Source organism: Barbus barbus (assembly GCF_936440315.1).
Source record: "Barbus barbus genome assembly, chromosome: 3".
Lineage (NCBI taxonomy): Eukaryota > Metazoa > Chordata > Actinopteri > Cypriniformes > Cyprinidae > Barbus > Barbus barbus.
Window position 1 is genome coordinate 14,779,004 of NC_136731.1, and position 26,359 is coordinate 14,805,362.

At 36.9% G+C, this 26,359-nt stretch overlaps 2 protein-coding genes across 3 annotated transcripts in view; both read right to left on the bottom strand.

Annotated features, from left to right (window-relative positions):
- Position 1: 1 nt before the first annotated feature.
- Positions 2-15,562, bottom strand: LOC306852930 (cerebellar degeneration-related protein 2-like). 2 transcript variants are annotated; one of them, XM_079390043.1, is made up of 6 exons: positions 15,289-15,562; positions 15,022-15,143; positions 7,282-7,394; positions 3,448-3,596; positions 2,760-2,924; positions 2-1,289 (listed from the first exon to the last, which is right to left on the bottom strand). In XM_079390043.1, exons 2-6 carry the CDS (start codon positions 15,098-15,100, stop codon positions 398-400), a joined length of 1,398 nt encoding a protein of 465 aa, XP_079246169.1. In that variant the 5' UTR covers positions 15,101-15,143; positions 15,289-15,562; the 3' UTR covers positions 2-397. The 2 variants fall into 2 exon arrangements, with proteins under 2 accessions (XP_079246169.1, XP_079246170.1); XM_079390044.1 differs by having other exon boundaries at positions 15,278-15,550.
- A 1,306-nt stretch (positions 15,563-16,868) lies between these two features.
- LOC306852901 (ATP-dependent DNA helicase Q5-like) overlaps positions 16,869-26,359 on the bottom strand; it is a 32,129-nt gene continuing 22,638 nt past the window's right edge. The window contains exons 10-19 of the mRNA XM_079390021.1: positions 23,648-23,684; positions 23,337-23,395; positions 22,683-22,756; positions 21,570-21,663; positions 21,320-21,454; positions 19,860-20,434; positions 19,715-19,757; positions 19,331-19,552; positions 18,156-18,228; positions 16,869-18,057 (exon numbers count right to left, since the gene is read on the bottom strand). Of these exons, the coding sequence (XP_079246147.1) occupies positions 17,957-18,057; positions 18,156-18,228; positions 19,331-19,552; positions 19,715-19,757; positions 19,860-20,434; positions 21,320-21,454; positions 21,570-21,663; positions 22,683-22,756; positions 23,337-23,395; positions 23,648-23,684 (1,413 nt within the window). The 3' untranslated portion in view covers positions 16,869-17,956. The remainder of the gene's footprint in view (positions 18,058-18,155; positions 18,229-19,330; positions 19,553-19,714; positions 19,758-19,859; positions 20,435-21,319; positions 21,455-21,569; positions 21,664-22,682; positions 22,757-23,336; positions 23,396-23,647; positions 23,685-26,359) is intronic.

The following is a 26,359-nucleotide window of genomic DNA, read 5'->3' on the forward strand; positions in this document are numbered from 1 at the left end:
ATAAAGCAAAGTGTGATTTAATATTGAACAAAAGTGGTTACACAATGCTGTGGTTATTCATAACATGTAATACATGTGAGAAAGGAAATATTCAGCAATGATGAGCATCATGTCTTCCTGTGCTTGATCAACTTTAGGGTGATTATGGTTATAGTTAAACTGATAGTGAGTAATATGGTCTACCCTAAAAGGCCAACCTGGCAAAAGCACATTGGTCTCAAAACGTCCAGAAAACCACCATTTGTCTTTTGATATGTGGCACCAAATAATTTGTGGATGAGCTGTACTAAATAACAGATGTATCTAAACATCTTTCTGACTGTAGTTAAAAAAAAAAGACATTACATGAGAGACCAGGGAAAGAAATCAGTGGCACAGATGTTAAGAGCAAAATAGGCTATTTTCCACTTTTCCTCCCTTTGGTGGAGTTTATGTCGCTCTTGGTCCTCTGTAAGCGGGAAAAGATCTCCTTGAAGAGGGCTTTATACTCTGGAGTGTTCTGGCTCAGCCGCTTGTCCACAGCCTCCACTTGCCGGCTGATGCCCTCCAGGGCCTCTGGGGTCGAGGGTGTCTGCGGGGGAGTGGGCAGCTGCTGGGGCTCGGCAGCCCGGCATTCCTTCATGGACGGATCTCTGGACACGGGCCGGGAGGTCTGTACCCCAGCGTGGCATAGACTCTCCTCGTGGCGCCGACACTTCCCGAGCAGCTCCTCGTACTTCTCCAGAAGGGCATGATACTGCTCATCCACCTCTCGGAGGATGGACATGCCCCTCTTCCGGACGCCGTTGGCGTGAAGTGCGTAACTGCCTTTGCGTCTCCCTGAGGCGTCGACCGCAGAGATGGCATCTAGAGCCGTATCACTGCAACTCTTCCGGACAGGTGCCGCTCCATCATTTGCATCCCCGTTCTGCGTTCCAGCCATGACTGCATCGTCTGGCGTGTCCGTCTCGGGGGCGCAGTTGAGCAGCGTCTGCTCCAGGCCCTCGTCTCCGCTCAGGAGGCAGGCTCGGGACTTGCGGAGCTGCTGCATCTCCTGGAGCTCCGCCTCCAGCTCGTGCACGCGCCGCTGGCAATTCTCGGCCCCCATGAGGCGCTGCTCCAGCCGATCAAACTCCTGTAGCACTGCGCCACATTCCCGCTCAGCGGCCTCGCGCCGTCCACGTTCGGCTGCCACAGCAGCACGCAAAGATGTCACCATCACGTGCAGATGTTCGTTCTCTTCGTCAGCGGGCTGACACTCTTGTAGGTCACCGCTGCCCAGGTGAGACACCATGAAACCATCCTCATACCTGGAAAAGAATCACCAAACCATAGGCACAGAGACCACACAAAGAACAGGAACTTGTAATAATGTTGCATGGTTAGACATTATTGAAGTCACAATGTAATGGATGTGGAAACAGATCTTCTGTATTTTGTCATCTGAGTGTAACCGATTTCTAAAAAAGATAAATGTTGGGCAGACCTTGGTTGTGTACTTTGGCTGTTAATTGGAAGGAAGATGAACGTGAGCAAGATTGATAAAAAAAAAAAAAAAAACAGCGGCTATTTACACTAAGTGAAAATAGTGTAAATAGCATCTATCGCTAAGAAATTATGCTATGTTAAAATAGCAGGATTTTCTGCCATTTATACTACTTATTGCACCTCAGTATTGACTTATTGAGTGTAAATTTTTATTTTAATTCAAATTATTAAATGGATGCCACCTTATTGGGACAAAAGCCCTTCCTACACCTACCCCAACCCTACCCGATACTTTTTCAACTTTTTGATTAAAATGCTTTTCTGATGTGATTTGAAATTTTAAAAGGGAAAAAAAAAAAGTTCGGCAAAAGGCAGATTTGAACCCGGGTTGATCACATCAAAAGGAAAAGAACACATCAGATTGACACCTGTCTTTTCTAATGTTGACTAGCCCAATCACATGTTGGTGGGCGGAGTTACTGTAAATAGCTTCTACCAACAAGGCGGGCTATTTGCACTTACTGTAAATAGACACTCCGTAAAAAAAAAACATGCATGTAGTACAAAATATAAAACAGGCAGTTTATGATCCCTCTAAAATTCACAATTTTCAGGGTTTCCAACATTTTTTGAACGCACTTTATTTAGAGTGCACTCACAAACAGCAAAAAAAAGAAAAAATTAGGGCTGAAACAAATTTTATTGTCTAAAATAATCTTTAATTTCTTGGCTATCCATGACTACAAGACCTATTTAAAAAAAATCAATCAATTAATATCTTACTTGAAATGTGCTTTAAAAAAGCACAACATTATTCAAAAGATATTGCAAGTAAATGTGACTGTTGAAAGGTTGGATGCCATATTGAATTTTATGATAAAATGTATAATAAACCTTAATTTATGATGAAAATGCATGATGCATTTTATGAAAACTTTATTTGATGAATTTTATGATAAAAACAAGGAACAGGCACTCTATAAAAGGAGTTTTTCCTGTGAGAAAGTTGTTTTTGTTTGTTTCAAAAAGACTATCAACTAAATCTCGGTCTTATTAAACGGTCCAGTCCATTGAACACGCTGTACTTCTATCCCTCACAGCTGCGTTTTCGTTCCTGTCATAAGTTAAATAATGCGTTACCCTGACTAAGGTCTTTTTCATTCTGTTCTTTCGTTCTTGGAAATGACTGTTTATCCACAGTGAAATATTGTCTCCTGTGTCATTCTTCCCTGTGGACATTTTTTTAATGACACAACATTACTCCACTGCATATGTAATAAACCGGGATGTACCTGGGAGCGGTGCAGAGTTCTTTGAGGCAGGGGAACGAGTGCACAGTCTTTCTCCTCTCTTTCTTCTCTCTGCGAACTCTGAGCTCTTCCAAAGTGCGCAATTCCTCCACACGAGCAGTTAGCGTGTCCACCTGCCCCTGCAGCATCTCCATAGTACTTGTCAATCTGTGTGAATAGATCTGCAATCAGCCAGCCACCATAACTCTGGGCCAGTTGCATTAACGCATATTAAGACAAAACTAGTTTGACTAAAATGTACCATCAACCTTTAAATAATGTAACTGCTCTGATATAATTTTAATAACTGAAAAGGAATACAGAGAAAAAAACTTCAAGGCTGTAGTATTGGACTTATGTCACAGCATCACTACTTTTTCTTGAAGGCAAAAAATGGTAAATGAGAACTAGTCAGATAATGAATGATTCCTCCTATAGCAAAGGTTTAGCTCATGAATATGAATTGTTTGAAGCTCCAGGAAGGTTATAATGCAGAGTCAGCATGACCAAATTAATATTCATGGGCTGAGCCTATGCCAGAGTAAGACTTTGATTTAAGGAGCCTGTGAGTGTTAGAGATACAATAGATGAGCTGGTATTGTTGCAAATTTTCGGTACTGAAGTACCAGTACTTCTGAAATCCTCATTGTTTAGTGTGTTTCCCATGATGCTCTGATAACGTACGGCTCACCTGTCAATCTTCTGCTGAGAAGCTTTGCTCTCCAGCACCAGTTTTTCATTGGCTATCTCCAGCTCTCGAGCCGTCACATCCAACTGCTCGTACACTTTAGCGTGCTGCTCGTTCATCTCGCGCAACATCTCCATCTGCTTGGTCAAATACTGACATAAAGAGACACATGCATAAACCCGCCATGCTATATATGCAAAATATGCTATAAATTAAGCAGCACTGTAAATATTAGTGAATGCGCTTTTTATTTGGTCATTCAATTTTCTAAAGGGTGCGTCAGACTAGTTGTGTGTTTGTTCATTATCATATAGACAATGTTTTAATAGAGTTGAATGTCAGTAGTTGAATGAATCGGTAGCTATGTTTCCATCCAAACTTACGAATTAAACTTATGGGCAAAATTGGAATATTGCATAAAACCACTAAAGCACCGTTTCCATCGAGTGAGTTGAAGAGAACAAAATCGTAGCTCTCTTATTAACTTGCTCTAACTATCACAAAGAAAAAGTGTATTTGCTGCAGTAGGAGAAGGCACTGTATATAATAATTTTTGTATACGATAAATTACGAGCTTCAGAGCGTGCAGACGAAACGCGGACGTTATTTTCGGAGCCTGCCGTTTGAGAACGCAGTTCTGGGAGTCAATTATAACGAAGTACTTTGACGAGACTTTGCTCAAGTATTTTAGAATGACAAAACTGGCATTTCAGATGCTGTGCAATGAGCTCGGTCCGTTGATTGGTCCAAGTATGCGGTCCCATCGCAAAGTCCCAAACGCTTTAGAAAACTGAGTCGGGGCCGAGTACCAAAACAAAGTTGTAGACTATCAGGGGTATATTCCAGAAAGCAGGTTATGTGACATACCCAGGTAAGTTTGAGGATAAGTGAGCGGATAACCTCTGCTTTCGGTTCCAAAATCGGAGGTTACTTTCGGGGTATGCAAGTAATCATAGTAACTTGCTTCCGGAGCAGGTTATGTTCCAGGTTTAGCTCACTTCAGTGCTATCAGTGCATGCGTGACATACTGACCAGCCTTCAGTGGGCCTGACAGATAGCGCACAACATTATATAATGAAGCCTTATATATATATATATATATATATATGCGCTAATATAAGTAATAAATAAGGTAATATATTATTCTAATATGGTTATTTTATTTATTTTATTGGCATATATAACAGTTATTTGTATAAATTATAAAAAACTATGACAAGGTAATGTTTAATTTATTATATATACTTATTACATTTTATATTATCATCTCACACATGGATTGGCATTTTCTATAATAAAAATACATATCTGATATGACTTAATATATAATTAGCATCAAACAAAACAATATAAGTCATATTCTCTGGATTAAAGATTAAACAGGGAAAAAAAAAAGCATTACACAACCATCAGTTAGGTAAGCATGTAAACGACCATTGAACAAAAGAAGAAGAAAGAAACAGCATGGTGCGCTTTTTCTTAGCGTCTGTTTCCATAGTGACTCGTCGATTCGTCGCTCTGTTGAGAATGTCTTGAGTCTTAACCAGGAGCATACTCTGTGTTGAATGAATTTACTCCCGGACGTGTTTTTGGAAACACATACCTCGAGTAAGCAAGGTTTGGGGTTAATCAACCCAAAGTTCAGGGTTTAGCTGAAGGTAAGTTAACTGCTTTCTGGAATACACCCCAGCAGTAAGGGGTGTGTCTACTCATGATGTGGAGGAGAGAGCGTTCAGTGCACAGGACGGACATTAGCCGAGCGGCAGAAAGATAGAGATGGTGGATAAAAAACAAGAGAAACGTCTGCGGAACGATAAGGCAAGAAGTAGGACCCGTGTAAATATCAGATCAGCATTCCAGCGCTGGAGAGAACTCAAGGAGCGGAAGGCCTGCGATTGGCTGCCGAGGTTGCTTTAGTTCTTCTCGATAGGTGAGTAACACGGGGTCTACACCGGACGCACCGCGCCGCAACAGCTAAAGTCTGCCTACACTGGACATAAAGCGACTGTTGAAAATCATTTGAAACTTGTGTCAGCATGTCATAGAACGCGGCAGCAGTTCTCTGTCGGGGATTTGTCGCGCCGCACAGCATCCAGTGTAGACAGCACTACTGATTATAATGACTTCTATAGTATTTTGTCACGCCGCTCGCGTCCGGTGTAGACACGGTGTAACATTGGTTTTGCTTTGTTTCACAGAACTAATCGTTGCCTGGGTTGCTCAGGCTACGTATGTGTGGGGCGGAGCTATCTAAATAGGAGCGAGACCCTTTTGGGGTAGGAGCGTGTTTGTTTTGGTGATTTCAAATATCAACATTGGCTACCAGAAATCGCTTACCCCACCTTTAAGGAATTTATAAGGTAAAAGGTTTCCATCGTGGTTTATGTGCATGCTTTCTTACTGGATAAGAAATTTATCCTACTTAGTTGAGCGTATTAGATTTTTTATGTGTATTTTTAGAATTTATTCGCATCTTGGCATTTCCATTCAGCGTTTTTTTATTTTAAGCGATATCCTAAAATGTGCATAAAAATTGGTGGATGGAAACATAACTAGCGAATCAATCTGTATTAGTAAATTGATTCAAAATGCTGATATTATTTAAACCTAATCAGACATGTTCATGATAAACTGCTAAAATGGAATGTGTCTCTTAATCACAATATTTTGACAAAAAAAAACAAAAAGATATTGTAGTATTTCTCTAAGTGCTGTCAAGCATCCAAAATAAAAGTTTTGGTTTACATAATATAATGCATGTGTACTTTGTATATTTATTATGTGTATATAAATACACACACATACATTAAACATATTTACATGTATTTATATTCTTATGTTATATTATATATAAATGTATTGAATATATAAACATAACATCTTTCTTAAATCTATACATGTATGTGTTTGTATTTATATAAATAATTATATAAAAACTTATTTTGGATGCAATCAATCGTTTGACAGCACTAGTTTTTTTTCCCCTCATATGATGTAGTCAGTGTTAAACAAAACTGGCACCTGTGTTCAAGCCATTATGAAATGACATTCTTGTGGAAAGCTTGGTAATCTCTTGTGAAATGTGTTTTTGTGTTCAATATTACACTGAACCTTCCTTCACCAAGATTAAGACCATAAACTCCTTACATTTCATTCTTCTCAGTGCTTGTATTCATACGGCAGCAGCCAATACATAACGCTCCAGCATTACCGGTCTGAAATATCGAAAAGTTGTGCAATCCATACAGAATGAGACCAGTATTCAGATAGAAGTGAGAAACAGCACCTCATTGTTCTCAGATAAGTAACAGCGTCTTTGTTCAGAGGATCTGGCACAGAGACAGGCGACGGCCGCCTCCCGCCGCATGCGCTCAGCTAACGGTCTCATCTACAAACACGCCTCATGCACTCCATTAGCATCATGCTGATGTGTAATTGGCTCATCGAGAGACAAGCACTGACAGGAAATCAGGAGAAATGATTCTTCACTGACACATGCAGGTCAGAGGTCACGACAGGGTTGAGTGCAATTAAGAATCCTTTTCTTTCTAAATGTAGGCAGCAAACAAGATGCAGAATTCGAATTGTATTGAAGGACGCAGAAATAAAATGGAATGCATTTCAATTAACTGCTTTTAATACTAAATTCCATTTTTCAATATGAGGGCGATTTCTTTTGTAAATTTGTAAAGTTTTGTTTTGATGGCTATTAACTATTGAACTTAGTTTTAAGAAACGCATCCAACTAGTTCATAAGCATAATTATGTGAATGTTTTGGATCAGGAGATGTATTCACAGCCACAAACAGCTCATGCAGATCTCCGGCTGGTCTGTACCTCGATTTCCTGCACCTGCTCCTCATTGTTGATGTACATCTGCTGCAGCGAGTCCTCCAGCTCCTTATTGCGCTCCAGCAGGGTTTTCCCCAGCTCAGCTGCCAAGTGCAGATCTGGGACGACAAAAAAATAAAGACAGCAGCTGATTTAAAAAGATGATAAGCAATGCAGCGACAAAAGAAACATGGAATCATAATGTTTAGTGTTTTTTTTTTTATAGAAATTAATACTTTTACTCCTCAAGGATGCATTAAATTGATCACAGTAGTCACTGTGTAAGAGTAAATACATTTATAATGTTACACAAGATCTCTTTCAAATAAATGCTTTTCTATTAAACATCAAATAATCCTGAAAATAAATGCACAACAGTTTTTTACATTGATAATAATAAGAGTTTCTTGAGTTTCAGCATATTTGAATGATTTCTGAAGGATCATGTGGCACTGAAGACTGGAGAAATGATGCTGAAAATTCAGTTTTAATATCACAGGAATAAATTATATTTTAAGATACATTTAAATAGAAACCAGTTATTTAAACTATTTCACAATATTACTGTTTTTGCTGTATTTTTGATCAAATAAATGCAGCCTTGGTGAGCAGAAGACACTTCGTTCAAAAATACAAAATCCTTGCCGACCCCTAAACCTGTAGTGAACAGTAATCTACATCTTAACATTCAGATTTTATTTAGTATATTGCATTACAAGATTGTTTTTCAATAGAGAGAGTTTTTTCCACACCAGTATATGATGTACTGCTGACATGAATTTAAGCAAAATTAATTAATATAGCCTAATTGATTTTCAACAGATTTTTGTTTATACTATAACGCCAGAGAAAGATACCACTAACACCTGACAAACTCGAAAATGGTAATGTTTCATTTCAGTGGAACAAATGTATTTATTAAATGACGTTTAATATTATTGAGTTACGCAGATGTGAGACTCCACATGCATCTCTTTCATCTTTCCACTGAACTGTGCAGTTAAAATAAAACCGGGATTTCGTGTCTTATGTTATGTTTTAGCAGCCCTATCTCATAAAAGCAGAGTGTGTTTCTCTGCTGTAGCTGGAATTATTGGCTTCAGTGTGTAGAAACCCAAGAAAGGAATCCTGCTGTTAATTCAGCCTAAAGGAGGTGAGTTTTATTTAATCCTCCGTGTTTTCTGATGAACATGACCCAGAATGACATCAGCCAAGATACGACTGAAGAAATCAAAGATGAAGAGAAAGAGAGCGGCACCAGCTCCCGGTAAAGTGAACTCAAGATACTGTCTACTTGAATACGTAAAGACCAGAAGGCTTACAGTTGCACGTATAACTGTGACAAATTGTATTTTAACATCAAATGTCACTTCACATTTGTGAATTCTCGGCTCACGATGCTATTTTTTGTTGTATTGAGGCGGTTGTCCTTATAATTCGTTTATGACAGCAGATATGTTTCTGTCAGAAAACGTCTCCCATCCCTTGTTTTTTCCATATCTCCATAGAGCTCAGTGTGATTTGACACTAACCCCCCCCCCCATCCGGAGACACAAACACAGTCCTCCAGTCCACTCAGATGGCGTTTTAATACCCAGGGAACATGCTAACAGAGACGGTGTCACACACAGGGAGGAAGTGACATCGTGGGAGGTGGTGAAGTATTGAGCTCAGAATCATTGACCTCCATTACACTGATATGAATGAAGAGATTTATCATGAGATGAGACGGTGTCAGAGACAAAGCAAACACTATAGTGAGGAAACACAGAGCACCACACGCATAAATCATACAAGAGCGCTTCGTGCCACAGTGTAACACACTTTCCTCCATGTGTGTGGAAACTGATCCCATGAGAGTCTGCTGGAGAGAAACAGATAATAATGCACAAAACACATATGCTACATTAAAAAAAGCATTTATATTGGGTTTGTTTATTTATAGTTCTGTTTGCACTGGGGGTGGGTGGTATGAGCAAAATTGAATATCACGATATAAGTAATTCTATTTCATGGTAACGATATATATATCACAATATAGTTATTTTTGCTTTAAATAAGGTCTTTGATGATATCATTTTTGATACCATAGAAATTTCAGAATTGCAATCTCAGAATTGTGAGATATAAAATTGCTATTGCGAGTTATAAAGTCCAATTCTGAGATAAAAAAAAAAAAAAAAATACGTTGTCTAATACGTTGTCAGAATTGCATTTATATCTCACAATTTTGACTTTATAACTCGCAATTGTGAGTTTATATCATGCAGTTCTAAGAAAAAAAAATCTGAATTGCGAGATGTAAAGTCGAAATTAAGAGAAAAAAAGTCAGAATTGTGAGATAAAAAAAAGTCACAATTACCTTTTTTTTTATTCAGTGGCGGAAATGGGCTTCCATAGAGAATGGTTCAAACTGCATAGCTGTCATTAAACCAAGTTGGTTCAAAAATACAGGACAGTTGTTAATGATATCATGCAAACGATTTGTGATCAAATATGTTTGATTATTTGTAATTCCCAGTTTCGTCCAACATAGGCTCGTTAGAAATTCGTGCCTCTAAATACAGAGGTAAAGAGCTCCGGTACAAATCCCGTGAAACTACAGTTCCACAAAACCTGCTTACAAGGAAGTTCAAATGGCACGGTTGCATCACCAAATCCATTTTTATACTAGTTTTGCATTTGTTAACACTATCAGTTAGGTTTAGGGTTGGGTGTAGGGGGTATTTCCAACATGACAGAGCATTAACTTTTAGCGACACTCTCTGGATATTTGAATTATGAACTACCGCAATACATTATCTGAAGCAACTTAATACAAACACAGCAATACGTACTTATATCAACGTAACAAAAACGTGCCAGGATCACGTATTGAACCCGCGCTTTAGAACCACTCACTGGATGTTTCGCTTTGAAACTGCCCGGAAACGCGCAGTAAGGTATATAATAACGGTGTTGCATAAATGTGTTTAGAGGCACATATTTCTAATGAGGCTGGGTTGGTTATGGCATACTTCAGGATGCTACAGCACATGCAAACATGCGCACGCTTTAATAACGGTGCTTTCATTCTCTTGAAAACTTAAAGACGTAGAATGAAACGTGAATATGTGAAATAAAATATACAGAATGCACCACATGTTAGCTTGTTTATTTAAGTCCCATCTCATATTAACTAACTATTCTTATAACCACAGGTCAAGAGAGCTGTAGTTCCAACCACACGTTTGCAATGTAACCATCAGTTAAAAAAATCTTAATGGGTTAATCATTATTTTATATTGGAGACAAAATAACTCCTGATATTAGCCATAACATAATTATCATGAAAATATTTTGAAATTGAACATTTTCATAATTTCGAAAAAGAAAGTACAGATAGCAACGGTTACGATTATTGTGCATCCTTAATCTATTACTGACACGTTACTACTGGTGTCATGTCAGAGCAGTGAATTCTCATAATAACAGCACAATCTGATATTCAGTACAGCGAGGGACATTTTTAGTAACAGCCGTGAAATAAGGTCAGCTGTGATCTCTGAGGACCCACATCCCAATTAAGGATTTTTCCTTAATTAACTTTCCCGATGAGGACGTGCTCTTCTAAAGAGTATTTTCAAGCCAACATGCACGTTACCAGGCACACGAGCTCAGCATGCCTGGCTGGAGGACTTATATAGGCCTCATGTGCACTCAACATTTCTGCACGTGTGGTTTCATATCAACACACAACACATGACAGCAGACCCAAAACAAGAGCAGAGCCGTTCACAACTACTGCTCAAGCTGCATTGTTACATCCTCTACCTGCATGAAACGCCATAATGATAATGTGTTAAAAAAATGTATATGTTTTCTTATAGGTCTCTATGATTCATGCAGTGTGGAAAACGTGGACAGAATTACATAATCCAGTTATTAAAATACAATTTACTATTTAACACAGAATTACCATTGGTAATTTTTTCGTCATTTTTTTTCTCAGTTGCGCAGAACAAACGTGGCAGACTTGTTACTTGTTCAGATGGCAATATACGGTGAAAATTCTTATCTGGGTCGTATAGACGTGGTCAAGAACCTGTGATTACTAAGTACAGGATTCACACCGGTGCGGTGACTGACAGCTACACATTCACCTCAAAACATTAGATTCATCCACGCTGGAGTCGTGCCAGAGTACAACCCACATAATGAAGATAATTCCTCAAGTATCTGCAATTCCAGGTTTTCAAACAGAGATGGCGACAAAGAGGCAAAACTTACGGACTGCAGCTTTAAGGTTATGAATGCAATTAAATCATTCAAATTGAATTCAGAATAAATAAAAAAAAATGGAAAACACAGAATTTAGGAAAAATAAGATGAATATATTTCGTGAAACCATCTGGTAAACATCATGAGGCTGACTGCTTAGTAACAACACACCTTTCTCCTCAACCACTCAAATGATTTGAGGTCACCATCATACAGATCTATGGCACAAATGTGCAGGATGAGTTAAGAGCCAAAGTGTAATAATGGCTATGGTTAGAGGTTTGTTTAAATCCCTTTTGTATGAGCAATACAGCACTTGCCTTAGCAAGCACCGCAGTTTAAGTAACCAGCTTATCACACATAATTGTGTGTTATGTAACCAAATGTAATAATAGACTAAAAACATGGCACGATAAAATGAAAATGTGCTGAGACAAAACTGATAATGTACAAGATGTGTCATCTGCCATAAAGGCTGATAATCTCAATCTATTGTGTGCTTAGCCAAGAGACACTTCAGATGCAAAAAGCACTAAGTATGTCATCTTCCACCTTTATTCTGACCATCTGCATCATCCCTTCAAAAGAGACAGTGGTGTCTGGAGTCCTAATCAGATCATCCAGCTTTAATTTCCCTCAGTCAAATACTGAATACCCACCGCATGATCTCTCGCTTTCCTCCACAGCTGCGGCAGAATGAATCCACACTAAAGCCAAGTGCTGCTGGGTCAGCAGGCTAAATCACTCTTTAGGGTGAAGTGATATAAAACTGCGGTCATACTGTACACCCCCAGGATGAACAGCGCCAATCCACTCCAAAACTAGAGTGTCATTGTGATATTTATCAAAACGCCACTAACTGAGCAATGGTCATATTTCACTTTGCACTTTCTGAAACGGCATTTCCTCTCATGATGGATTGCTTCGAGAGTCTGAAACAGATCAATATGGAGTCTCTGCAAGAGATTGTGTGTTAGGCCTCCATTAGACCATTAGCACAAGTGCATGAATATTACTTGGCTAATTTGATTGTGAAAAAATATGCCTCTAAACATGGTTGTTAGAGGCCTTCCTGTAGCTTACAAGCAAACAAAGCATATTACAATAATGGTGCAGCTGAGCCAATGCAGTTGATAAAACAATAACATACTAAAATAAGTATAGAGAAAGCAAGCATTATTCTAAGATAAAATGGGCCCAAGCAGTAAGTCACAGAGTTATTATTGAACCTAAAAAAAACAAACTAAAAAATAAAATCATAAAACGCAAAAAGAAAAAAGCAACACATCTCATTTTCACACTCGACGTACTTAACTAAAATTAAAGCTAGAATAAAATTAATAAGAAAAAAAGTAATTTTTAGTTTTTAAATTTGGTTAATTTTTCATTATTAAATGAAAAATGTAATGAATTCATAATTGAATAATAATTGAATTCATTATTATTATAATTATTTTCAATTATTAAAGCTTTAAAATTAAATGAAAACAGGAACTATAAAAACTCCTGCTGTCAAACGATTAATCGCATCCAAAATAAAAGTTTGTTAACATAGTGTGTGTGTACGGTGTATATTTATTATGTATATATCAATACACACACATACAGTATTTTTTAAATATTTTAAAAAAATATTTACATGTATTTATTTACATTCTTATATTTTATTTTATCTAAAATTTATCATATAAACATAACGTATTTTTTTATAAATATATACACATGCGTGTGTTTGTATTTATATATACATAATAAATATACACAGTATACACACATTATGTAAACAAAAACTTTTATTTTGGATGCGATTAATCGTTTGACAGCACTAATAAAAACTCATTTAAAATATTAATACAAACTATAATAGTATAAAATAACACTGGTAAGCTTTGAAGATGCTGATTTTACTACAGATAAGCAGTGTTCTTAGACAATGCCAAGACGCATTCATTTATATCACAGGTGTGTTTTATACCTGCAGGGCACATTTACAGTCAGAAAGAAAAATATTCTACATAGCAACATAAAATCATTGCTTGATTCTAATCTGGAATAAGTCAAAGATCACTGTTATTTCATTACTTCTAGAGAGGAATAACTAGACCAACGAAGCGCCTCTGCAATCCTCCTCAGCCAAAAGATCACTTCTCCAGATTCCCTTTCCACCAAATTCCTCAAATACTCAGAATTATCCATTTGCCTTCCTTTCCGATCCCACTGACTGCACAACCACAGGACAGCCCTCTCAGATTTAACGTACAGTTACTGGCTCATCACTTCTAGAGTACAGCATAACAGCGTGTCCTGAAAATCACAGAGATCGGTCACGGGCTGTTCTATGGATCAGCATTTTATGGCGATTCAATCCAGAGGGCAGAGAGAGGGCAATGACATCATCCTAAAGCCACAGAGAGAGGTGCGTTTGTGCCGTCCATCCTCTTCTCATTCAAACTCAACATGATGACACTGAAGTAATTGGATTTTGAGTATGATCGGACTACTGGAAAATAATCCAATCTGAAATGTGAAACAGCCGTTGCATTTTTTGACCAGCATTCAGTCCAGAAATCAAAAGTACACGGCTCCCATTTGACCAATGAGTTCACAGTACTTTTCCAGCTGATCCTAATGACTAGATAAGGGACTTCAAAAATAAATGTAAAAACAACTCTTTTAAATAACACTTGGAGATTCAGAACAATGCACCATACATTATCCAAGCTCAGGTATATTTGTAGCAAAAGCAAATACATTGTATGGGTCAAAATTATTGTTTTTTCTTTTATGCCAAAAATAATTAGGATATTAAGTAAAGATCATGTTCCATGAAGATATTTTGTGAATTTCCTACTGTAAATATATCAAAACTTAATTTTTGATTAGTAATATGCATTGCTAAGAACTTCATTTGAACAACTTTAAAGGGGATTTTCTCAATATTTTGATTTTTTGCATCCTCAGATTCCAGATTTTCAAATAGCTGCATCTCGGCCAAATATTGTCCGATCCTAACAAACCATACATCAATGGAAAGCTTATTTATTCAGCTCAGTTTCATAAAATTGATCATTATGACTGGTTTTGTGGTCCAGGGTCACAAGAATCCTTGTCTGGCTGATGCATCTACTCAGTACTATGAAAACAACACACTAATGCTTTGACACTGCAGACCCAGTTTATGAGGAGGAGATTAAACCAGGCTGAAGCTAATGTTGAGCATCTGGACTGACACTGATCCAGAGGAAGACGTCATCCATTTACAGTCATATGCATCTTTAACCTTCAACCTCATCCCTTATTTCGGACAGTACGTCCAAATATGACAAATCCCTCTGTGAAGACAGAGGAAAGCATTGTTTCTACACACAATAAGCACTTTCTTTGTGCACGGTTTGTCATTCGACCACACACACACACACACACACACACACAGCAGCAGCAGGCTTTGTTGTCAAACTGATGCGGTTTGTGGTGTCTTTCTCTCACCTTGCTCCAGGTCTCTCTGGTCGTACCACGGCTCATCTTCTTCCGTCACAAACTCGTCCATCCTGTCGGCTCGGAGCATCAGTGTGTGGCGGTGAACGCCGGAAGCTCAAAGATGCGCAGATCTATCAAAGCGATATAAATAACACATGATGAGGCAACATCTGACTTTTCCAGGCGCTTATGCCGCACACTTACAATTGCGGAAAACACAGAGTTTTTAAAAATGCGAAAGGGGAAAAGCTGCGTTAAAACACACTTTTTATCCACCTATTTTTAAATGAATGTCCGCTGGAGCAGCATCGAGGGGTCCGCTCAAGGCAGCAATGACTCGCTGCAAAAACACGCTCCGTTAGCGGGAAATGTTTCCGGCATGCCAGGAGAAATTTCCTATGACATACAAAAAATATATCACGCTGTTGCCATTTAGTTCTGTCACCCTCAACCGCTCCCACTGCCGCGCTAAGCGATGATATCCCTCCTCATCCCAGTTCCCAAACACATCCCGTTGGTTTCGCCCGACAGATAAAGTACACCAAATCCTACTATTGGGAAGGCAGGTCTATTAATATTCATGAGCGAACCCTTTGCCATTGGATGGTTCCAGAGCCACGTCAACAGCCTCTTTAAATATTCACAAACTCGCGTTCGCCATTGGTGGGGCTTGCAAGCCACGCCCTTGCGACGTAATTAATATTCAACAGTTAAATCACAGCTGAGTCAGTCGAAGTCTGTGGAAAATAGATTCGTTATGTTTTACCTCGAAATTAAGGATAATATATCTTATTTTTAATTCATTTTAATTAGTTTTGATTTCAAAATTAAATACCAGACTATTTTTTGACACCCTAGTAAAACTGACCATAACATGCAGACATCTTCATCTTCTAGTTTTTACGCACCAGCAAAAACTTTGCAACTGAGAAATGAACTGACAAGCTTATTAATATTCATGACTAAATTTACCACGCTGAACCTTTGTCATAGTGGGAATGGTAATTTCCCCCTCTCTTCTACTGAGGGAAACTTGCAAACACAGTAATCTGTTTGTCCGGCTGCTTTTACTCTGAAGAGGCATAATTAGGGAGTCTCCATTCAGCAGTGACTGGAGCATTAAACTCGTTTATTTCGAGCAGGAGAAGACAAGGCATGCTCAAGGTGTAATTTTAGAAGTGCCTAATAATAGCACAAAACCACATTTAATGAAATGGGTATTTCTTAGGCGCAAAGGGGAAAGAAGAAAAAAACCAAGACAAACGAAAAATAAGAGATGTTGGCAACCAATAATGTAGCATAAATATCTGAGAAATGAAACAAAACAGTAGGGTTCCTAACTCCCAGTAAAACCCCCATTCATTTGCTTCATAAAGCACTGATATTTAACAATAACATACGCATTTCAAGACTATAATTTACAAAAGCATTAATAGCTGTATTCCCAGTGAAGAACTACACTACCCACAATCCTGAAGAGAGATCCACCAATCAGAGAAGATGCTGTTACTCACAGAAACAAAAAACACTGTAAAACACAGTTGTTTCAGATCCAATGGACCTTTTTCACATTTCCAGCGGAAGTAGTCATAGTCGGGTAAACTTTGAGAGCAGTGAATGGGAGAGTAGCACAAATATATATATATATATATATATATATATATATGCATTCCCATTTGCTCAAATAGCAAAAGAAAAACTCCACAACAGTGTTTTCATGACTTTCGAAAAAAGGTAAAAGATTGAGAGAGGCTGATAAAAGTAGTCAGAAGAGAAAACGATGTCAAATTTACCATCCCTCCCATAGACGCTGCATTAGAAACACCCTCGCATTAGCGTTATTTTAATTTTTTTTTGTAATTTGATGCAAAGGTGGTATAATACAAAGTGCAGTGTTATAAATGTACATACATACTGAAAAAAAATGATTCATTGAAGTTACTATAAAAAATTTAAGTGGTTGCATTGAATTTATTTTAGCTACATTTAAATAAAGAATTTAGTTGACTAGCTTTCAACATATATTTTTTAATTAAATCTAGCTAAAAATAAATTGTTTGCGACTACTTACCTTAAAACAAATATAGTATAATTTTTTTCAGTCTTCAGTCAGTGAAAAGGGTCCATAACTCATTTTGCAATGCTGATGTGCAGTTCTTGCACTCATAAAAGATGTCAAAAGTACAAGATTACAATAGTTTGCTTTCCAAGTGACACACTATACATTATGGACTTTACCGTCTCTAGTGTATGAATGTTATAAGGTTCTTGTGTCATCCAACATCTGATTTATTGGAGCCCCTCCTCCACCATGAAGCAATTAAAGCTGCAACATTTCCACACTTAATTTTTTCATCAAATTAAGTGCATTATTCTGGTATTTGCATACTTTTTTGTTTTGAAATTTTAAACTAATCGCACTATTTATACTACAAAATGACATTGACTAGTACATAAGTATGCAAGCTGGGACATATCTGTTTATGATTCATCTGGGAGTTGGCTGGTTTGGTTCATGGCCTAAACACGTAGAAATCTTTTGTAATCCCTGTGGAGAAAATTAATCCGGAAAATATTTAGACAAACAAGGCTGCTGGAAAAACCGGACAAGCAAAGACAAGCAACTTATCAATTATATCCCATAAATTATTCAGCATGAATTCTTCCATTTGTGCACATTTGCCTTTTAATGTAGTTTTCATTACAGTTCATTCTACATTGAGTGCTTTATAAGCAACTAATGCTACATAACAGCTATCGCGGTCTGTTGCTTGACTTCAAAAATAAAACCGCATTTTTCATATTAATGTGCAATGTACGTATAGGCCGTCACCATACACCTGAGATATACAGCAGCATGCTGCTAAACACACGGCATCTCTGACAATAAAGGGATCGGTGGAGCTCCAGAGGTTTGGATGAAGGGACATAATGACAAAGATGGCTATCTGTCCTCGGCTTTCAAGTGTCTCCAGTCTGTCTCGCTCTCGCAGCGCTGAATCCTGCTGAAGAAGCCCTTGATGAGGCTCTTAGCTTCCATCTTCACTGTGGGGGAAAAACAAGCAATCTTAACATGATAAATCAGCACTTGAAAAATGTGTGATGTTGTTGTTGGATTTTTATGAGGTTAAGGATAGTCTCACCTTGGCCTCGATTTGCAGTTTTTCCCTCCGTGAGAAGATGGGAGAGGAAACGGGCAAAGGATTTGAACAAATCCTGGGGGAAATGATTAAAAATGAAACCCAGTCTAATAAAAGTCTACCATCCCACGGACAAATTTTTTACATTGACACTGTAGCAAAGGTGTTTATCATACAAAAGTAAACAAGAATCAAACACGGAAATGTATTAATGTGAAGTACTGCTGTCAAACGATTAATCGCGATTAATCGCATGCAAAATAAAAGTTTTTGTTCACATAATACTGTATATGCATGTGTATTGTGTATATTTATTATGTGTATATAAATACACAACCATGCATGTATATAAGAAAATTTATATATTAAATATATTTATATATATATAATATAAATTATATAAATGTATATACATGTAAATATTTTCAAAATATATACTGTACGTGTGTGTATTTATATACACATAATAAATATACACAGTACACAGATTTATTATGTAAATAAAAACTTTAATGTTGGATGCGATTAATCGCGATTAATTGTTTGACAGCAGTACTAAATATATTATTAAATGAAAAATATTATATCTGTGCAAGAAATAACTCACTGCACAAAAACATATACTACCGTTCACAAGTTTAAAATGTTTAGGGTTTGTATAATTAATATTTAATATTTTTTGTTCAGCAAAGACGCAAATAAATTGATAAAAACGGACAGTAAAGACTTTTGCATTATTTCTTTTGAAATTTCAATACATCAATGAGGATAAAATGCATCACAGTTTCTACAAAAATATGAAGCAGCACAACTGTTTTCAACATTGATAATAATCAGAACTATTTCAGCATATTAGAGTGATTTCTGGAGCAATGATGCTGAAAATACAGCTTTGCATCACAGGAATGAATTACAATTTAAAATGAATTCAAACAGAAAACATCCCTTTTAAATTGTAATAATATTTCACAATATTATCACTGTTTATACTGTATTTTTTATCAAATTAATGCAGCCAAAAATATTAAAAAATTCTTACCGACCCCAAACTTTTGAACATTAGTTAAATTTTAAATTTGTAATATTATTTTATAAGTTAGCATTATTATTTTTTTTACATTTGTTGTTAGCATCGTCATTCAGAACAGATGTGCGACCCAACAGTTGAGAAAAATCACCTTTGTTGCAAATTTGCCCTTTTTGTAGAAGGGATCCAGGCATCGCACCACGATATCAGCAGCTTCCTTGAGTGTCACAGGCTTTTTTGAGATCTCAGCGGCGTCTCCGTTCACTGTGTCAAACTGCGTCTCCTGCACCACCGGGTCAAAGGTCACTCTCTTAGTGTCCTTCATCATGCGGCTGCGCTTCACAGGAGGAGACGGTGATCCGTCCTCATGTGACTGTGGAAAAGAAATAGATAAAAAAAACATGAAAACAGAAAACATGACAAACAGCTCCTAAAAAGTGTTAAAGGGGTCATATCACATTTTTTTTATAATTAATTGTTTCCCTGAGGTCCCTCATGATATGACCCCTTGGATAAAGAGTAATTGAGGTGTTACTTGTTTTGGTGATTTTTGTTGGGTATCGGATTCATGATTCTCTCTGTTTGGACAAAGAAACAACAGTTCAGAACACAGTGGAAACATTCAAGTCATGTTAAATAAATATCAAACTGCTCTCAGAGAGCGTCTTCCTCCGTCATACCCCTGAACCGCTTGATCTGCTGTGATCTCAGAGTTCATGGGCGTCTCGTCTCGGTTGGGCGTCTCTTCTGCAGATAGACTCTTTTGCAGAAGAGCAGCAGTGACATTTTCTGAGATGCTTTCTGTATCTGTAGATATGCTATTCTTTGTTATTAAGTCAGTGTCATTTGGTAAAGGAAAGTGATTCTGAGATCCTTCTTCCTCAGGCTCTGATATAACACTTCCTGCTTTCGTCTGAGTGGTGTCCACTTGCTTTTTTACGAAATACTGTGATATACAGCGCATGTCTTTGGCCGCTTCTGCTAGTTTCTGCTGTTTCTTAGTGAGTCTTTTACTGGGGCTGCTCAGGGAGGAAGTCATGCTGGTTTGGGCTTTGATGGGAGACGAGACGGCAGGAGTTGTTTCACTGCTTTTCATCTTCTGTGTTTCCACCTCCTCCTCTTCCTCACAGATGGGGTCTCCAGGTGTTTTATGCGTGGCAAGCGTCTCCTTCTGAGAGTTCTTCAGAAGATCTCCAGCTGTCTGAAACAGGCTGGACGAGCCACGAAATCCCGCTCCTATACGCTTCCTCTTCAGCTAGAATGTGATGAAAAAGATGATGACTATTTATCAGTTTTCTGCTTTGACTGTGGATAGAACAGTATTAAACTTCAATTTCTATGATTACGTTTCATGGTCCACCAGTGGACAAACAAAGTCCAGCCCTATATTATTTCTAGTGCTGTCAAACGATTAATCGTGATTAATCGCATCATAAAAGTTTTTGTTGACATAATATATGTGTGTGTACTGTGTATATTTATTATGTGTATATATATATATATATATATATATATATATATATATATAAATACACACACATACAGTATATATTTTGAAAATATTTACATGTATATACATTTATATTCTTATATTATATATTTAATATGTAAACATAACATTTTTCTTAAATATATGCATGCATGCGCTTGTATTTATATTTACATAATAAATATACACAGTACACACTCATATATTATGTAAACAAAAACTTTTATTTTGTATACGATTAATCGAGATGAATAATTTGACAGCACTAATTATTTCATACTAAATAGTTTGTTTAAATTAGTGCTGTCAAGCGATTAATCGCATCCAAAATAAATTGTTTACGTAATGTGTGTGTACTGTGTATATTTATTATGTATATATAAATACAAACACATGCATGTATATATTTAAGACAAATGTTGTGTTTATATTAAATAGATATATTTATAAATATAAATATATACATGTAAATATTTTCAAATTATATGCTGTGTGTGTGTGTCTTACATAAATATACACAGTACACACACATATATTATGTAAACAAAAACTTTTATTTTGGATGCGATTAATCGTTCGACAGCTCTAGTTTAAACACATTTTAAGTTTGCATTTCCACCTGTCTTTAAGGACAAACTGTGATTGGCTCACTGAGTAGACTTGAGAAGCTGAAGTAAAGCCGTCTAGAGGTTGAGATGATGAAGAGCAGCTCGCCATCTCTTCATTCGATTCCGCCTGTTCCTCTTCAGCAACACTTGCAGCTGCACTTTTCTTAATCTCTGACACCTGGAGAGTGTTATATGTGAATTTATTGTAACACGTCACTGATAAATGCACATTACAGACAATTAGTTTTAAATGAGATGAGATTAACACGCAGCCGAGCATTAGTAACACTCACTCTCTTGAGAACTGAAGCCTTGTACAGGTTTGCTGATTTACTGGCTCTGAAGATCTCGTGCTCTATTTCTACAGCCTGATCAAGTGTGTCAGAGCTACACGAGAAGAAAACGTGTGTGATGGAAAGATAATAAGCATTACAAATTAGATCAGATTAAATATGACATTACATTTTTATTAATATATTCTTCTTTAAATATTATATTATAGATTATATATACAATAAGTGCATGTCCCCAAACATTTATGACGACAGAAAGTCCAAGGATGTTCTTCACAAGATATATCAAGAAACTATATAAGCGATCTGAGAAACTGACATACACAACTGTTCAAAGGTTTGGGATCAATGACATTGGCTGATTTGTTGATTGATTGATTGAATTGATAGACTTTTATTCAGGAAGGATGCATTACACGGTTCAAAAGTGACAGTAAAGTTCTTTTGAACTATATTCAAAGAATTCTGAAAACATATATATAAATATATGTTTTCCACAAAAATAATAAACAGCAGACTGATACTAAGAAATGTTTCTTGAGCAGCAAATCGGAATAGTTGAATGATTTCTGAAGGATCATGTGACACTGAATACTGAAAATTCAAATAGAAAATAGTTATTTTAAATAGTAATAAAATTTATTTTTGACCAAATAAATAAAGCGTTGGTGAGCAAAAGAAACATTAAAAAACATTATAAAAAAATAGTACAGTCCCTAAACTTTTGAACCGTATAAGTGTGTGTATTATCTAGGGCTGCAAAACGATTAGTCGCAATTAATCGATTCAAAATAAAAGTTTATGTTTACATATTAATATATACTTATGTAATATATGTATATAATATATACATGTGTGTGTGTATTTATATACTCATAATAAATATGCACAGTACACACACATAGTATGTAAACAAACTTTTATTTTGAATCGATTAATCGTTACTAATCGTTTTGCAGCCCTAGTATTATCCTTGATAAAAACACCCACGACTACCACCAATGGACAAAAACTGCTGCATTTCAGGAGGATATTGAAATACAAAAAGATGTCGCATTGCAACAATAAGACACGGATTATGCATTCATTGTTGGTGTTTGATGTCGGCATTACCTGTGTGAAACCTCTGCTGCCTCCCTGTGGTCGCTCAGACACTCCTGCAGCAGAGACAGGCAGTGCTCTCTGCTCTAAAACACACACAAAGCAACAAAGAGTCTTCAGCTCAACCAATCATATTCTGATCGCAGTTTAGACTTTGAATCTGCAGAGGTTTCAGACACAGTTTGAGACTCCAGTGCACATGTGTGCCAGCAGAGGGCAGCCCTGTTCATCTCACACTGTCATTCGCAGAACAAAAAATGCTGGAAATTTCAGATTTACACAGGACATTTTGTATGGGACACAGTGTTGCATATAGATTTTCCTATGGATGATTAATGTCCACTACTATACTAAAATAAAAAATGTAGCACACAAGAAATAAAATGTGAGTACCACATGAATAATATTAGTTGACCGATATAGATTTTTCAATGACGAATGACATATCTAGAGAACAGGGTGAGTAATATAATGCTTATTTCTAAATACCATGTTATAATCTTTTGGAAAACAACATGGTTTGATATGAACACTGCGTTTTTGAATGTGAACAACTGAAGCTACAGGCTTATGGACAAATGAACTGTTTTGTGCTGTTTAAAAATCTATCCTCTTATTAAGTATTTCAAATGAGTGTAAAACAGTCTTGAGGAGATTGTGTTTTACCTTCACCGTGAGTCTGGGGATTCTCTGACTGCTGGCATCCTTCAACATGCAGTCGGCATCTGAGAAAAGATGAACAACGTGAAGCTTTACACCAAACCTGTCCTGCAGAGTTCACACCTGAACCAAGGTTATGAAGGTCTTCACAAACTTCAAGACAAGTGTGTTGGAGCTGGCTGGAGCTAAACTCTGCAGGATGTTGGCCTTCATCAGCAGGATTGGACACTCCTGCTGTAAGCTGATGCATTGTCGTATTTATTGTATCAAATGTCCTGAGCACGGACAACTACATATGTAACAACTCTGGAACTGACCTGGTGGAACAAACATCTCTTTAGCCACATCTGAATTCTATAAATAAGAAAACAAAAGAGAAGTTAATAACAGCATCATTGGTTTAATATGCCCAAATATCTGTATTTTCCAAATAGCAACAACTGTTTCTGCCCAAATACATATGTAACTGCTTGTACCATAAATTCATAATAAACAACAATTTTTTAATACAAATTTGAGTGGTGTTTCTTGTGCAAATCTCAAAGTCTATGATTTTGTAATATGCAACTTGTATCGAGAAAGTAAATAGTGTTTTGATTTCTTGTTTTCTAAAGAAAGAAAACTGAAGGTCATGTAGAATTATTTTCCGTACAGCTCAGCTTTATGGGGGAGGCCTCAAACACACAGTTGGAAAACACATGTGGAGCGAGAGATATGGAGGAATGTTCTGGCACAGACTAAGGGTGAAGCGAATTGGATTGTACTAACATGACAAACATGAGGATTGTACTTGAGTTGTTTTTCAAGTGAATGTATCACTATACTTGTGTGATTGCATGTCATTAAATGTGAGCACATTTCCCCAACTATCATTAATGTAATGCAAAAAAAAAAAGTATTTATGCTTCATGTTAGTATTTACTACAATACTTTATTGGAATAAACTGTATTACAGTGATTTAACTGTTTGGAGTTTATAGGATTTTTGCAAAAAAAAAATATTTTTATTCAGCAAGGATGCATTAAATGATCAAAAAGCGACAGTAAAGACATTATTATAAATGGTTTGTTTCAAATAAATGCTCTTCTTTCGAACTTTCTATTCTTCAAAGAATCCTGAAAAAAAAATATTGCGATTTCCACAAAAATATAAAGCAGCATAACTGTTTTCAGCACTGATAATAACAAATAATCAGCACATTACAGTGATTTCTGAAGGATCATGTGACACTGTAGACTGGATTACTATCTATTCCTGATGCTGAAAATTCAGCTTTGATCACAGGAATAAATTGCATTATAAAATCTATTACAACCTGAATTCCGGAAATATTGGGATATTTTTTTAAATTTGAATAAAATGAAAACTAAAAGACTTTCAAATCACATGAGTCAACATTTTATTCACAATAGAACATAGAGAACATCATAAATGTTAAAACAGGAGAAATTTTATACTCTTATCGACTAAATGAGCTCATTTCAAATTTGATACCTGCTACAGGTCTCAAAAAAGTTGGCACGGGGGCAACAAAGGGCTGAAAAAGCAAGACATTTTGAAAAGATTTAGTTGGGAGAACATCTAGCAACTAATTAAGTTAACTGACATCAGGTCTGTAACATGATTAGCTATAAACGGGAAGTCTTAGAGGCAGAGTCTCTCAGAAGTAAAGATGGGCAGACGGTCTCCAATCTGTAAAAAAGTGCGTAAAAATTCTCAGTGTCAAATTGCAAAGGCTTTGCAAATCTCATCATCTACAGTGCATAACATCATCAAAAGATTCAGAGAAACTGGACAAATCTCCTTTGTCGGATGCCCGTGGTCTTCCGGCCCTCAGACAACACTGCATCACTCATCGGCATGATTCTGTCATTGACACTGCTAAATGGGCCCAGGAATACTTCCAGAAACCACTGTCAGTAAACACAACACGGCCCTGCCATCTGCAGATGCCAACTAAAACTCGATCATGCAAAAAGGAAGCAATCCTGTGGGCCAAGGCTCATTTAAAATGGACTGTTTCAAACTGGAAAAGTTTTCTATGGTCAGACGAGTCCAAATTTGACATTCTTGTTGTAAATCACGGACGCCGTGTCCTCCGGTCTAAAGAGGAGGGAAACCTTCCAGAGTGTCATCAGCATTCAGTTCAAAAGCCAGCATCTCTGATGGTATGGGGCTGCATAAGTGCATACGGTATGGGCAGCTTGCATGTTTTGGAAGGCACTATGAATGCTGAAAGGTATATAAAGGTTTTAGAGCAACATATGCTCCCCTCCAGATGATGTCTATTTCAGAGAAGGCCTTGTGTATTTCAGCAGGACAATGCAAAACCACATACTGCAGCTATTACAACAGCATGACTTCGTAGTAGAAGAGTCCGGGTGCTGAATTGGCCTGCCTGCAGTCCAGAGCTTTCACCTATAGAGAACATTTGGCGCATCTTTAAACAAAAAATAGGTCAAAGATGACCACAAACTTTTCAGCAGATGGAAACCTATATCAGGCAAGAATGGGACCAAATTCCAACACCAAAACTCCAGAAACTCATAACCTCGATGCCCAGACATCTTCAAACTTTTTTGAAAAGAGGAGGAGGTGCTACACCATGGTAAACATGCCCCCGTCTCAACTATTTTGAGACCTGTAGCAGGTATCAAATTTTAAATGAGCTCATTTTGTGCATAAAATTGTCCAATTCCTTAGTTAAAACATTTATGTTATCTATGTTCTATATTGTGAATAAAATATTGGCTCATGTGATTTGAAAGTCTTTTAGTTTTCATTTTATTCATATTTAAAAAACGTTCCAACATTTCCGGAATTAGGATTATATAATAGAAAACATGTATTTTAAATAGTAGTAATAATATCAATAGTGTATCAATAGTGAATGTTTACCAAAAACAAAATGCAGCTTTGGTGAGCATAAAACGACTCCTTTCAAAAACACTTAAGAAATCTTACCAACCCCAAACTCTGGAACAGTTGTGTACTTCTGTATTTGCTGTTTAACAGTAATGAGAATCAC